The 15,816-nt window shown below is 39.1% G+C and overlaps 2 protein-coding genes across 6 annotated transcripts in view; one reads left to right on the top strand and one right to left on the bottom strand.

The window, feature by feature from the left end:
- Positions 1-15,816, bottom strand: part of KANSL1 (KAT8 regulatory NSL complex subunit 1) — a 172,411-nt gene that overhangs the window by 100,472 nt on the left and 56,123 nt on the right. The gene's annotated exons all lie outside the window — the stretch shown is intronic.
- Positions 5,694-6,074, top strand: LOC129648871 (histone H2B type 1-L-like). Its single transcript, XM_055575624.1, has one exon. It carries the CDS (start codon positions 5,694-5,696, stop codon positions 6,072-6,074), a length of 381 nt encoding a protein of 126 aa, XP_055431599.1.

The raw sequence follows: 15,816 nt of genomic DNA, 5'->3' as shown, positions 1-15,816 counted from the left end.
TTGCAGAATATAAAGTCTCTGTTTCAATTACTCAATTCTGCCACTGTGTAACCAAAGTAGCCATAGATGGTATACAAATGAAGAAGCATGACTGTGTTCCAATAAAACTTTATTTATAAAAACTAACCTCAAGCCACTACAAGCTAATTTGCTGACCCATATTAATCCAACCAACTAACATCAACTTCTACCACAGACCATGTGATTGATCAAGATGTCCCTTTTCTCACAAATACTCCTTGGCCTAATACACAAATGCTTCTGAATAGGTGTAATCTTCCTTACCTATAGTTGTATTTCCTTTCCCCCACCCTATACTACAACTGGCTTCCCTGGTGGTTCAGAGGGTAAAGTGTCTGCCTGCAATGCAGGAGACCTGGGTTCGATCCCTGGGTCAGGAAGATCCCCTGGAGAAGGAAATGGCAACCCACTCCAGTATTCTTGCCTGGAGAATCCCACGGACAGAGAAGCCTGGTAGACTCCAGTCCATGGGATCGCCAAGAGTTGGACACGACTGAACGACTTCACTTCACTTCACCCTATACTACAAACAAATTGATTTCCACCTTCCCTGATGTGGCTCCTTACATGCCCCCAATTCCAAGCTTTTGCTAATCCTGTACGCAGAATCTTCCTCCTTTTGCTCTCTCCCTCTAGAACCCCTAACACCCTCCTTTGTTCTCCCCACCCCAATCTAGATCTAAATCCTATCTATCCTCCCAAATGTCCTCTTCCATGTACCAAGAAACTCTTCCTCAGCAGAACTTCCATGGCACTTTATACCTTTTCTGACAGTGATTGCTTTGTATCTTATACAACATGATTTATGTAATACCTTAGCTCTGCTAAGCCTGTGGATCTATTATTTATGACTCATGTCTGCACCTCCCATAGTACTGAATACTTTACACTCAACAAATATAAGAAATTATTACTATTTCAAGAAAATATCTCTACAATTAAAATCTTTCACATAACACAGTGTTTTTAAGGTAATACGCCTAAGGCCCTCTTGTTCTGTATTAATAAACAAAAACTCATGACACTGGCTCAACAGATGATGCCTTCAAAAATCACCCTCTATCTCATTACTCAGAAGGCAGCATGATAAAGTGCAGAGTCAAAAAGGCCCGGATTCAAATTCTGGTTCTGCCACTGTCGTTGAGTCTGTTTCTTCCTTTGTAACACACAGGCATACCTCATTTAATTGACTTTCACAGATTTTGTGTTTTTACAAATTGAAGGTCCTGTGGCAACCCTGCTGCTACTGATAAGTCGCTTCAGTCGTGTCGGACTCTGTGTGATCCCATAGACGGCAGCCCACCAGGCTCTTCCGTCCCTGGGATTCTCCAGGCAAGAACACTGGAGTGGGGTTGCCATTTCCTTCTCCAACGCATGCTTCAGTAGTGTCTGACTCTATGCAACCCTACGGACAGCAGCCCACCAGGCTCCTCTGTCCACAGGATTCTCTAGGCAAGAATTCTGGAGTGGGTTGCCATTTCCTTCTCCAAAGTTGACATTTACCAGTATCATTTATTCACTTGTGTTTCTCTGTCACATTTTGGTAATTCCCACAATCCTTCAAACTTTTCATTACTTCTGCATTTTTAATGGTGATCTGTAATCAGTGATCTTTGATGCTACTATTGCAAAAAAGATTACAACTCCCTGAAGGCTTAGATTATGGTTAACATTTTTTTAACAATAAAGTATTTTTCAATTAAAGTATGTACATTTTTTAGGCATAATGCTATTGCACATTTAATAGACTACAATAGCATACACTTTTATGTACAATAGGAAAACAAAAAATTCATGTGACTCACTTTATTGTGATATTCACTTTATTGTAGTGGTCTGGAACCAAACCTGAAATATCTCAAAGGGATTCCACATGTACCTACGGAGTCTGGGAATGACTATGAGCACATAGCAGGCACCCAGTAAATTAATATGCATTAGAACTTTGATGTAAATTTACAAGCACTTGTCTAAGTTAACTGCAAGGTCCCTTGTAGTCTGTCGGCAAAAACTGTTGAACATAATCTGTGCTGAGCAATATGAATATAAAGAAGACATGGGTGGTCCCTTATCAAAAAAATTCAGCCTGGTTCAGATTCTTTTCCAAATAAGTAGCACAACACATTGAGTGCTAACCTTCCACTAAATTCAAAATAACTGAAAGCTGAAGATTATTTCAAAATTATTTTAGGCATGAAGTTAAACATTAACAATAGTGTTGCTGCTGCTAAGTCGCTTCAGTAGTGTCTGACTCTGTGCGACCCCATGGACTGCAGCCCACCAGGCTCCCCCGTCCCTGGGATTCTCCAGGCAAGAACACTGGACTGGGTTGCCATTTCCTTCTTCAATGCATGAAAGTAAGAAGTGAAAATGAAGTCGCTAAGTCGTGTCCGACTCTTAGTGACCCCATGGATTGCAGCCCACCAGGCTCTTCCATCCATGGGATTTTCCAGGCAAGAGTACTGGAGTGGGGTGCCATTGCATTCTCCGAACAATAGTGTTATAATCAAGTTAAGTTCATGTCAAATTGAAATTACAATGTCAAGCTTCTTCCAAGAGCCTACAGGGCCTCTGATTTTATCTCCTGACACTCATCCTACACCTGGATAACCATACGTACTCCTGCCACCTGGCTTTCCTACTTAAAATTCACCAAGCCTAGCTCAGTCCCACCTTGGGGGCCTTTGTACTTGTTCACTGGGAACACTATTCTTCAAGATCGTCATAGGACTACCCCTCTCACTTCATTTAGATCTCAGAGATGCCTTCCCCACCACTCTATTTAAAATAGCCACCTCCCTCAGCCAACTATCACTTTCAATCTCCCTATACTGCTGTTATTTCTCATTTTAGCAACAGTTAAGTGACCTTGGATCATTTACTCATCACCTTCCTTCCACATTAGGATAAAATCTCTTGGAAACAGAAATTTTATATTGGCAGCTATATCCCAAGCAACTACAAGAGAGCCTGGAAAATACTGAGTACCTGATATACATTTGTTATTTGTTAAATGAATGACATGTTTATGAGTGATGATATATATTCCTTCATCATTACAAATTACCTAACTTCTTACATTCAACTGGCTCCAATTAAATCTAGCAAGTAAAGGCTACTTCTAGGACAGGGTTTCTTAATTTGAGGCTTCCAGAAGTCATTATACCCATTTTTCTGGAAAGAATGTCTATAGTTTGTTTTGTTTTGTTTTTTAAAGGGTCCCTAAATCACAAAAACATCCTAGAAGCAGAGACTCACAACTTTGGTTACACCACAGAATCTCCTGGAGAATTTTGAAAATACAGATGCCTAAATTTCATCCTAGAGATTGTTTTACTTGGTCTGGAGTACAACCTTAACATCAGGATTTTTTTTTTTTTAGTTACCCAGGTGATTATAGTATATAGCAAAAGTCGAGAATCATGCCCACCTTGGAAGGAAAATATGTTAAATAGATCAGACTTCTTAATAATCACTTATACATGGAAAGAAATAAAATTTTAAAGCTAAGAATAAAGAATTAGCATCTTTTGGCAAACAGACCAATATACAAGTGCCTAAGTAATTCTATACGACAAACATTTTAAAGATTTTATGTCTACCTCTACTTAAATACTCATTTGATACTGGTATTTTAGAACTTACTCCCAGATCACAATCATTTTTCATTTAAAACACTCCCATTTCATACAAAAGTTCAGTTGTTAATAATTTACTAGATTACAAATGGACAGAGGAGCCTGGTAGGCTGCAGTCCATGGGGTCACACAGAGTCGGACACGACTGAGCGACTTCACTTTCACGCACTGGAGAAGGAAATGGCAACCCACTCCAGTGTTCTTGCCTGGAGAATCCCAGGGACGGGGAAGCCTGGTGGGCTGCTGTCTATGGGGTCGCACAGAGTCGGACACGACTCAAGTGACTTAGCAGCAGTAGCAGATTACAAAATCTAAACACACCAAGAGAACAACAAAATACTCTTCAAAGACCAATCGGGCTACATTACGACTATGAAGTCTTTGGTAGTTCTATTGCTAAAAACTTCCTGGAAGCAATGTATGTCACCAATTAAAGTCCTCAGCCTCAACTATTATACAGAATGACAGAGGGTTTAGTGAAACTAATACTGACAACACACACAAAAGGAGAAAGAGGGGGGATTTCAGAAATTTATTTAGATCATGCCAAAAAGGATTTGAAAAGAGCAGGTGTCAGAATGACACAGGTGGTGGGTCTTTTTTTTTTGTAAGTCCAGCAAACAAACATCATGTAATGAGCCAATTCATGTTACCAATCTAGAGTATCATCGGTTATTGGTTTTTACATTCTCACCCAAGTAGCCCCCTTTAAAAAAGTGATTGGCAGGGTAAGAGACCAAAGCAGCAAAATGCTAAATATTTGTTTAAAAACAAACTAAATCCAGAGATGCTAAAGTCCCCTGTGATAAATCATTTTTAAATGTTAGGATACTTAGAACCTCTAAGGAACTCATGCCACCTACCCATCTGTCTGGACTCTGGACTGTTATAGAGATATTTGCTGACACAGAAGCACCAGGCCATGAGCCCACCTGACACAGAACAACAGAAACTTAAAGCAAGCTTTTAAATCTACAAGAGCTTTGGGAAAGAAAGTCGGACTCCTAACTAGGAAGTCTTCCTGGCTTACTACTTGGTCATACTGCAATTTTATCCTAAGCATTACTCACTTTCCTTGTCAAGTAAGTGAAGTAAATTTAATGAGAAAGTTCAAACAAAGAGACACATGCAGGCACACAACTCGCCAGCCCATTTTAGTTGAGACTGGAGAGCGATGGAGCTTGAAATGTATAGGAAACATGAATAAATGTAAAGCTATCAGACATGGAAAGTTCCTCTTTAAATTTCTTTTCTACAAAGATAGGCACAGGGACAGCTTTAGTTTGCAAAGTCATTTTACTCTACATAAAACAGTGTTCCCTTATTATTAACTTTCTCTTTTATCATGAGCCTATGCAAATAAATGTTCTGGGATTAACAAGCAAATAGATAAATGAAGACACAGAAACACATTCCCAAAATGTGGGCTGGAAATGAAACAAAGCAGCACAGGATATGAACTGAACTCCACTGGCTATTTACAAAAAGTTTTCATATACACGAGTCTCACTTGACAGGAAAAGAACATTCGTAATAGAGAAGGACAAGACTACATGAAATGGCTATCTGGAAACACAGGAGTTGAAGACCTCATGAAACATCAAGAGACCAGGTTGTTTATTCAGTAGTAGGTTAGCAACCCAGAAAGCTTGCAATCCACTCACTCCTCTTAATACTAATACAAGAAAAAAGAAAATTATCAGTGCTAAGGAGAGAAGCTAAGAAAATTGGATCCAAAAGGAACGATAAGGTGGGGAGAAACCCAGCCCCAGGAATTATCTGCCCAAGTCAGCAAAGGTCAGAGGACAAAAAAGGCTGACCAGTAAAACAGAATGTTTCATGAACTTAAACGTCAGATGACTCAACAGGCAAAGGCTTTAAAGAGAGAACTCTCTCTTTAGCAACTGCTTCAAATGCCATATTTATCTTACGGCCAGATATTACTGCATCATCTGTCCCCTCTAAATCAGATGCAGCATTTTGAAATCAGCCCCAATAGATCTTTCTGTGTTGTTGGGTGTTGTCATTATAGACATGCCTGAACTGGCTAAGTCTGCTCCTGCCCCTAAAAAGGGCTCTAAAAAAGCTGTGACCAAGGCCCAGAAGAAGGACGGCAAGAAGCGCAAGCGCAGCCGCAAGGAGAGCTACTCCGTGTACGTGTACAAGGTGCTGAAGCAAGTCCATCCGGACACCGGCATCTCATCCAAGGCCATGGGCATCATGAACTCCTTCGTCAACGACATTTTTGAGCGCATCACTGGCGAGGCATCGAGCCTGGCGCATTACAACAAGTACTTGACTATCACATCCAGGGAGATCCAGACCGCCGGGCGCTTGATGCTACCTGGGGAGCTGGCCAAGCACGCCGTGTCCGAGGGCACTAAGGTTGTCACCAAGTATACCAGCTCCAAGTAAATATAATATGCCTAGCTGGTGTTAACGGAGAAGGAAGGCAATGGCATCCCACTCCAGTACTCTTGCCTGGAAAATCCCATGGACGGAGGGCCTGGTGGGCTGTAGTCCATGGGGTCACTAAGAGTTGGACACGACTGAGCGACTTCACTTTCACTACCCTTAACTCTGAAGTAGAGGGGAATGAGGCTAACTGGACAAAAGGATATCCTGTTGTTGTTGTTTTTTTTTTGGGGGGGGAGGAAGGTATAAAATAGTGAAGAGGAAGAGAAAAGTAGGGGAAAAAACGGGGGTGGGGGGGGATTGAAAGAACAAAGCGATGGTTCACAACCTACCTCAACTGAGAAAGTCTGACTGGCATAATATATCCATGTTTGAATCAAAGGCAACTGGAAATGGGGGAGGGGAGCTAACTGATTCTGATTCTTAGGTACACATTCCTCCTGACTGTCCTTAGAGAACTTCTCCTTTAAAGGTACAGTCTGACTCATCAGTGTCCATCTTCACTGCAAAACCTTAAACACTACCCAAATACAGATAAAGTTATATTCTCTTCTTAGGGCTGGTGACAAAGAAATATGAGGGTGGGATGACGGAAAGGAGTAAATGGTAAGGGAAGGAAATCAGTCAAGCTATAAGTATTATATGGTTTCTAAGATGCCTTCTCAAGAGTTTACCTCAATTTTAGTTTTTTCATTGATAAGTAGACACAACTGGAGAATGTTATATAAAGTGAAATAAAGGGCATTCTTCACATTCAGGAATGACATTAGTGCCCTTTCCTCTCCAAGGAGACATAAGGAAGACTAACCCAGAGGTTCTCCGCCAAGGGTGATTTTGTACCCCCAGGACACATGTGGCAATGCCGTTATTTGGTCATCACAGCAGGTGGGGAGAGTGGCTTTTGGTAGGTAGAGACCAGAGATGCTGTTAAACATCCTACAATGGACAGGGCAGCCCCTCACAATAAAGAGCTATCTGGCTCAAAATAGCAATAGGGTGAATGATGGGAAACACCTAAACAGACTCATATCTGGAAAAACCACACAAATAGGAGGGAAAGAGAGTCTGTAGTTCCTACAGTCTGTAAGAAGCCTATTTAGAAGGCAGTTTAAAAACAATCCTATCTTATGCCAGCTATTACTCAAATTACAAATGTCAGGGGAAAGAAAAAACATGTAAATGCCAGAAAAAATCTTTTGTCTTCTCAAGTATTTAAAAATGTAGGTAAAGTATCACTGAGAACCTATTATATTCATTTTTCTAAATAACAGTATTAACAGTCAAACTTGATGATAAACCAGAACACTCGTTTATCAATGACAACAGACTAAAGAGACCAACTCTTAGAAAGCAGGGGGGCGGGGGGGGGGGGGCTAGAGGGGGGGTAGGGGGAGTATCCATCTAAATGATATCCCTTGGTCACAGAACCCAATTTAAAAGAAAGAACACGATGTACAAAAGGACTCGCTACACAGAAAAACTCACCATAGTGTTAGACAATGGATACACACTCAAAATCTAAATATCAGTACTATTATTTATGTGCCAGGCACTGAAATAAGACATAAGATAGAAGAAATAATGTATGTAAAAAGCCCAAGAAAAACCCCATTAGGTAAGTGTTACTTTAATAAGTTTGACATTACAGAAGAAACTAAGGTGCAACAATCACAGGGCTGCTGCTGCTGCTAAGTCGCTTCAGTTGTGTCCGACTCCGTGCGACCCCATAGACGGCAGCCCACCAGGCTCCCCGGTCCCTGGGATTCTCCAGGCAGGAACACTGGAGTGGGCTGCCACTGCCTTCTCCAATCACAGGGTTAGCAGTCAGAAATACTACAGCTCTCTAAAGCTTCCTTCACCCACAGTGCGATGCCGAACGCAATGAAAACCTGAGGTAAATACAACTTTGATGGAGAGGTATGAATCTAGTAAAAATAATCATGACTACTTATTTATATCCAGAAGTTTACATTTAAACTCAAACTAATATATACTTTTCAAATACCCATAAAAGGATTAACGGCAGACCCTGTAATGGGTCTCAAATTCAAAAATCAGAAAGCACACGGGCCACATTCTTTAACACAATGCAACAAAACTAGGAAAAAAAAAATTTAAAGGGCTGCATTAAAAAAAAAAAAAGACTGGAAAATTGAACACATCTTTCTAAATAATTACACTGAAGAGAAACTAAAATTGCTCTATTTTACAAAATAATAATAAAGCTGTGACAAACCAAACTCTCAGAATTTAGCCAAAGAACTAACTCAGAGAAAATGTTAGAGACTTAAATGCTAATTTAAGAAAATAAGGCAGAATGAAAATAAATGACCTAAAACTTAAGCTCTTTTAGAATCCAAAGAAAGAAGTGAATGTAAAAACAAAAGGAAATAGAAGAGCTTACTGATAAACCAGAAAACTGGATGCAAAAAGAAGAAAAAAATAGATCTGAGTTAAAGCAATACAAATAATAATCTATGGGAAGATTTTAAGACATTACTAGGCAGAATTTCATACCAACAAATTGAAAATTTAGGCAAAATGAGTGATTTTCAGGGAAAATATACAGCTAAAATTTGGTCTTGAAAGAGATTAAAAAGCTTCCGTAAACGAACAACCACAGAAGAAATTTAAAATATAAGCAAAGACCTATCCGTAAGTATAACAGCCAACTAATTCAAGATATTTAACAGTCAAGTTCTATCAAAAAACATTAGTGAGTGAACAGATCATCCTTGTCAAAGGATCTGACAGCGTGAAAAAGTAAACTATATGTCATTCCAAGTTACAAATGTGGAGGGAAAGCAAGCCCCCTCTTCAAACAAACAAATCATAATACTTAATGAATCCCATTTGACATATGCTAAAATAATAATCCAGGTCATCCAGATAGTCAATAACTGATAATATTTGGCCTCAAACATTCCCAGCTGGAATATATACTCAAGAGACAGCATAGATTTTTGTCTTTTTGGTTCACTGCTCTATCTCAGGGCTTTGAAGAGCCCCTGGCAAATACTAGGCACACAATAAACATTTGCTAAATGAATTCAAGGGTCAGTCAACATCAGGAAATCATTTAAAAGCTCTAAAAGAAAAATATATATTTATATATATATAAAACTACTGCCACAGATACTAAAGAGGCATTGGTAGTATTTAATAGTTGTAACAAAAATCCTTACTGCATTGAAAAATATATATTTATATATATATAAAACTACTGCCACAGATACTAAAGAGGCATTGGTAGTATTTAATAGTTGTAACAAAAATCCTTATTGCATTAGAAATTAAAAGAACCTAACAAAAGAGAATTATCACAAACCCATAGCACAAATCACATACACTCAATGACAAAACATAAATTCTCTAATAATAAAGTCGGGACGCAGAAAAAAAAGTCCCTATACCTCCAGTACTACCCAACCATGTACTGGAGGGGTCTAGTTTATGCAACTGGACAAGAAAAAGAAACACAAAATAACTTGAAAAGAGAAAACAAAAATGTCATCATCGAGCTTCTAAGTGACTACTCACCTAGTAAAATCAAATAGAAAGAACTGAAAGAATTGCTAAAAGGAGTAATTCTGTAAGGTAGCCAGACAAAGAAACAAAATCTAACATATATAAGGAGTTTGCCCACCTAACCAACAAGAAATAAGCTCATGCCTAACAGCATTAAAATCCCTAAAGTACATAGAAATAAACACAACTGAAAACTTGCAAGACCTATAGAAAGCAAAGTATAAATTTTAACTCTAGACATGAAGTACTTCATAGAGAAAAATATCACAACTTTAGGAGACTTAATGTTGCCAAGATGTCATATCTCCAAATTAACGTACAGTCACAATCCACCTGGCAACATGATTTAAAGGAAGTTGATAAACTGATGTAAAATTCATATGGAAGAAGATGATAAACATGGATAGTGCCCTCACAAATACATGTAATTTGTGTGGTTATTCCATCATATATTTAAACCTATGGCAAATAATGTATATTATAGATAGTATGCAGAATAACACTGTGTCACGTAAGCCTTTGGTAATTCAGTGTGATACTAATACAGGTACTGACACTGGACACAGAAAACAGAAGACAACACGCTAACAGACATTTATATGAATTTAGTTTACAATCACAGCAGGATTTCTAAAAGAATGGTTTTACTCAATATACTGGTTAGGGACAACTTGTTATTCATGGTGGGGCTGGGAGTGGTGGTGGTAAAGGGGTTCAAGTCTTACTTCAAACCACACACAAAAAAGAGCTGCATAGACAACAGACTGGTGGTTGCCAGAGGCAGGTGGTGGGGGTTTAAGTAAACTGGATAAAAGGAATCAAAAGGTACAAGTTTCTAGTTATAAAATAAGTTATGGGGGTGTAATGTACAGCACTGGCAACTATAGTTATTAATACTGTATTACACATTTGAAAATTGCTAAGACAGTAAATCTTAAAAGTTCTCATTACAAGAAACAAAACTGTGTAACTATGGAGATAGATGTTAACCAGACTTACTGTGGTGATCATTTCACAACACCTACAAATTGAATCATATTCTACACCTTAAACTATATAATGTATACCAGTGCACGCATGGACTGTAGCCCACCAGGCTCCTCTGCCCATGGAATTTTCCAGGCAAGAATATTAGAGTGGGTTGCCATTTCTTCCTTCAGGGGATCTTCCTGACCAGGGAGCAAAGCTGTGTTTCTGTCTCTCCTGCATTGGCAGACATATTCTTTACCACTGCGCCACCTGCCTTGATTTTTAAAATTTTAATAAAAAAAACTTTAAGAGATAAACATAAAAGCTAAACACAGATGCTCCTCTTAGGGAAACTCTTCTCCAACAAAAGACCTTTCATTTCGAATAATTTCATTTCTTTCCCTCCCGAAACACTGACAATCTCTTCTTGCCTCTGTGAGTTACATCAATATTCAGCCAATTTTCAAGGGTCAAAATCCAGTCACTTCATCAAGTTTCCTAAAGTGTGTAATCAGTGAAGTATGTTAGATTTGGAGTAAGAACTCTAGCAGAACCCTGACTCTTGTCCTAATAATCTTTAGCACAGTCATTTGATCTCTTTTTCCCTAGGTATCTTATTTGTAGATAACAAATCTGTGCTCCTCTCCAAAGTCTCTGTTTCATTAATCTTGCATCTGGACCTTTCTTTTCATTCCATATTCATAACCCTGGTTCAGAAGACTTACAGCTAGGCTACTGGCTTTTAAGTCTTGCCCTATACTACACCTCCACATCCACTCTCAAAGACACCTTTATGAGAGCACTTTAATCATGCCTTTCATTCTACGTTAGTGATTCTCCACTGTTCTTAGGATAAAATCAAAATGTACTAGTTTGGTATTCAAAAGCTATGCGACCCCAGCTTTCTCTTCCAACCTCATTTTCTGCTTCTTGAACCTTTTATCTCTGGCAGACAGCTCTCTTCCTTGTTACCCAACACAACTTCCTCCATCTTAAGGCTCCTCATCCTTGAACCTGAAACATCCTATTTCCTCTTGGAAACCTAAGTGCCCATTCTTGATCCAAACTAAAACTTCATTTCTTCTCAGGTCTTCTGACCACCTTACTTATTATAAGCCCAGAGTGATCTCCCTCCTTTCTCCTACATTTTAGCATTTAGTGCCAGTTCCGTGTATCTAGTCCTGAGCAAACACTGTGTAATTCTAACACTTCCTCTTCTACTTAAACATGGGAGGGTGGGGGCAGTCGGTCACGTAAATTATTTCTTGAAGACAGAAATCAAGTTCCTAATTCTACTTCAGTACTTGTTCTTCTATCAGAGAAGTATTTCCTTGCCCTTTGGGGATAAGGTTTATCTTGATGATACACAATACTGAAAGGCCATTCTCCAAATAACTAAAAGTTAACTTGAGATTTTTTATATTTAATTATCCTTTGCTCAGAGAATTCTGGTTCTCCTTTTCTGGAACTGCCACAGGGACATTTAGGACACTTCTGTTGTCGAGATGACTGACATAACTTGTTTCTACTCAGATGATCAACTCTGGTTAACTCTTCTGATCACTACTGAAGGCCTCTCTTAAAGGACTATAAACTGTAGCTCCTTGAAGGCTGGCCTACTATGAAACATCCAAGGGCAGTACTATTTTTTTTTATCGTTCCATTAAGTCTGTCAGCCAATCTTACTGTTCATGGATGAAATTAAGTAAATTTATCTCATCTGGGAAGGTCATCACACTATTTAGGGAAAACCATGGAATTATAAACAATCTAACACTGCTGCAGACATTAATGCCTCTATTTATATGTCACCATCTTGAATGCACACTTCTCAACTCTTGGGTCTGAGACCTACTTATTAACAGTAAGAGCAAATCAAGAGAATTTTCATTTGAGAGAACAATTAGCACACCAAACTTGCTGCAAAGACAAAGTTAGCCTTTCCACTTGAAGCAAACTGAGTCTGAAGCAAGCCTCATTCTGTTTTCACTTTTACAAAGAGAAGATTGGCCTGTCTTCAGCCTTGTGAATAAAGATCTTACAAAATTCACTAGACACAGGGTGTGCTCAAAGAATACTTGCGGAAAAATACGCTGGGGAAGTGCCAATTTACAAAGAAAAACATTTTCACCCAGTTGGAAATCTAGAGAAATGGGTTACAGCAACCCAGCTGAAAACTCTAAAGATCTGCAGAAAAATATCCCTGATCTTTTCATTCTAAGTAAAACTCTATGAAAAGCAACTAAATTAATCAATGAAGGATTCAACTACTTTAAATTTTATGCATCTAAAGAACAGTAATCGAAATTCTGCCTGTGATATGTGGCCGTGTGAAAAGGCAACAAGTCTATCTCTTCTATACAAACAAATTTTACAATCTGTAATAGTTTTTAAACAATTGTTTCTGAGAAAGAAACAGGGACAAGAGAACTTTTTATTGTTTTGTTTATTTTAGGGGACAAGAAATCGATGTTTTTCATTAGGCATATTTATTTTCAAAGCGTACACTCCAAAAACAGCTTTATTAAGTGAAAAGGACACCTTCCTATTAAAGGCCCTTTGTCTTCATTCTCACTATACACCCCCATCCTCAGGGTCTAATACTTTGTAAACTTACTTTCAGATTTCTTCACTGCCACAAGTGGAACATACACACAAAACCAATAATGAAACAGCTACACACAGGTGCACACACTGGTAACAGGTTGCCTCGCGACAGAAACAAGTGCGCAGACTGCTGCAGCTCCACCATGAACTCTCTGACGGGACCCAGTGTGGGGACGCCCTAAGGAAACGCAGGCTACACAGAGGGTCGCCTGGACGGTCAGCATAACCTTGGAAAGCAGGGCATCTGGCCAACAGTGATAAGGGCCTCTCCCGTCCCTGCCTGGGTCTCCTCACAAAACAAAAAGGAACATTTTCCAAAAAGGTATAATGGAGATTTTACATGTGAGGAACTTAAGCCATGAAGATTAAAAGACAAAACTAAAACTAACAATTCTCATAATAGTCCAAAATTCTCTCTATGGTGTTATTCCCTCTTTAGTACTAATCCCACAAATGCTAATAAAAATACTAACTCCTAGTTCACCCTCCAGGTTGTCTGGTGATAATCAAATAAGGAATCAAATGTTAATGATAAACCTTATATTCAGACACAGAAATGACAAATTTTGTATAAGTGGGCTGAAAACCAATCACGATATTCTTCCATTGCAACTTCGTAGCTTTTAAGTTCTTACAGTAGCCAGATTTACCAGAGATTTCTTGAGGAAAATACTTTCATAAACACTACGTACATGCTTACAATTCATCTATCAGTTTTTGTTAAGCACAGGGAAGACTGAGGGAAAAAGAACATAAAATACCTTCATATCTTAAAAGATTTATTTTTCCAGCAATTGGGGAAAAATAAGAGGATTTTTCCACATTAGTGAAAATATAAATCATCCCTATAAAATATCAAAAATGTTTACTTTACCCTTTGATGGGAAAAGGTTGTGAAACAGGCACTGCCCTAGGTTATTTATTAGAGTAGAGGGAAACTATGTGACCTCCCCCATCATCCCCCATGGGCCATGCCGTGGCCATCAGTGTAACATGCTGTCAGAGAGGCATCTGAAGAGCTACGTCCCTTCAGGTTGCTCCGTTTCTTCAAACAGAATCATCTTTCTGCTCCGGCCAAATCAGTTCCAGGAGAAAAATTCAACAGTAAGGGAGCAGTAAGGAAGAACTAGCTTTTATCATCTCCATGAGCTCATCTTTAGTCTTGGGTCTCAACTAAAAATGAGGGTGTCACATTCATCATCATGTTATTATTATTTACCAAATGTAAACCACCTAGCAGATAGAAGGTGGGATCAATACATATTCTCGTTTCCTTCCTTTTCTTTTTCTAGACACACCACGCGACCTGTGGGATCTTATTTCCCTAACCAGGGACTGAACACAGGCCACTGCAGTGAAAGCACCTAGTCCTAACCACTGGACAACCAGGGGATTCCTTCCTTTAAAAAAAAAAACAAAAAAACACAACATTCCAGCCACTTCTAGGTGATGTCCCACCCAAACCATCCAACTCCTATTCCACAAAAGAAATGAATAACAGGATTGTAGGTTAAGAGATATATTTGGTATGCCTTTCCTCAAAATACATCATCAAATTACTTAATATCACTTAAATTTCTTGAATATAAAGTGCCATATCTTATATGATGTTTGGTAAATCTCTAATGCTCGAAATTCTCCAAGCCAGGCTTCAACAATACATGAAGCGTGAACTTCCAGATGTTCAAGCTGGTTTTTAAAAAGGCAGAGGAACAAGAGATCAAATCGCCAACATCCCCTGGATGATCGAAAAAGCAAGAGAGTTCCAGAAAAACATCTATTTCTGCTTTATTGACTATGCCAAAGCCTTTGACTGTGTGGATCACAATAAACTGTGGAAAATTCTGAAAGAGATGGGAATACCAGACCACCTGACCTGCCTCTTGAGAAACCTGTAGGCAGGTCAGGAAGCAACAGTTAGAACTGGACATGGAACAACAGACCGGTTCCAAATAGGAAAAGGAGTACATCAAGGCTGCATATTGTCACCCTGCTTATTTAACTTATATGCAGAGTACATCATGAGAAACGCTGGGCTGGAAGAAGCACAAGCTGGAATCAAGACTGCCGGGAGAAATATCAATAAACTCAGATATGCAGATGACACCACCTTTATGGCAGAAAGTGAAGAGGAACTAAAAAGCCTCTTGATGAAAGTGAAAGAGGAGAGTGAAAAAGTTGGCTGCAAGCTCAACATTCAGAAAACGAAGATCATGGCATCCGGTCCCATCACTTCATGGGAAATAGACGGGGAAACAGTGTCAGACTTTATTTTGGGGGGCTCCAAAATCACTGCAGATGGTGACTGCAGCCATGAAATTAAAAGACGCTTGCTCCTTGGAAGGAAAGTTATGTCCAACTTAGATAGCATATTCAAAAGCAGAGACATTACTTTGCCAACAAAGGTCCATCTAGTCAAGGCTATGGTTTTTCCAGTGGTCATGTATGGATGTGAGAGTTGGACTGTGAAGAAAGCTGAGCGCTGAAGAATTGATGTTTTTGAACTGTGGTGTTGGAGGAGACTCTTGAGAGTCCCTTGGACTGCAAGGAGATCCAACCAGTCCATCCTAAAGGAGATCAGTCCTGGGTGTTCTTTGGAAGGAATGATGCTAAAGCTGAAATTCCAGTACTTTGGCCA

Source organism: Bubalus kerabau, chromosome 4 (assembly GCF_029407905.1).
Source record: "Bubalus kerabau isolate K-KA32 ecotype Philippines breed swamp buffalo chromosome 4, PCC_UOA_SB_1v2, whole genome shotgun sequence".
Classification (NCBI taxonomy): domain Eukaryota; kingdom Metazoa; phylum Chordata; class Mammalia; order Artiodactyla; family Bovidae; genus Bubalus; species Bubalus kerabau.
Note: the sequence above shows the minus strand (reverse complement) of the source record. Positions and strands in the feature narration are given on the sequence as shown.

Excerpts from the sequence above, each read along its gene's own strand:
- LOC129648871 (XM_055575624.1), top strand. The coding sequence starts at position 5,694 with ATGCCTGAACTGGCTAAGTCTGCTCCTGCCCCTAAAAAGGGCTCTAAA.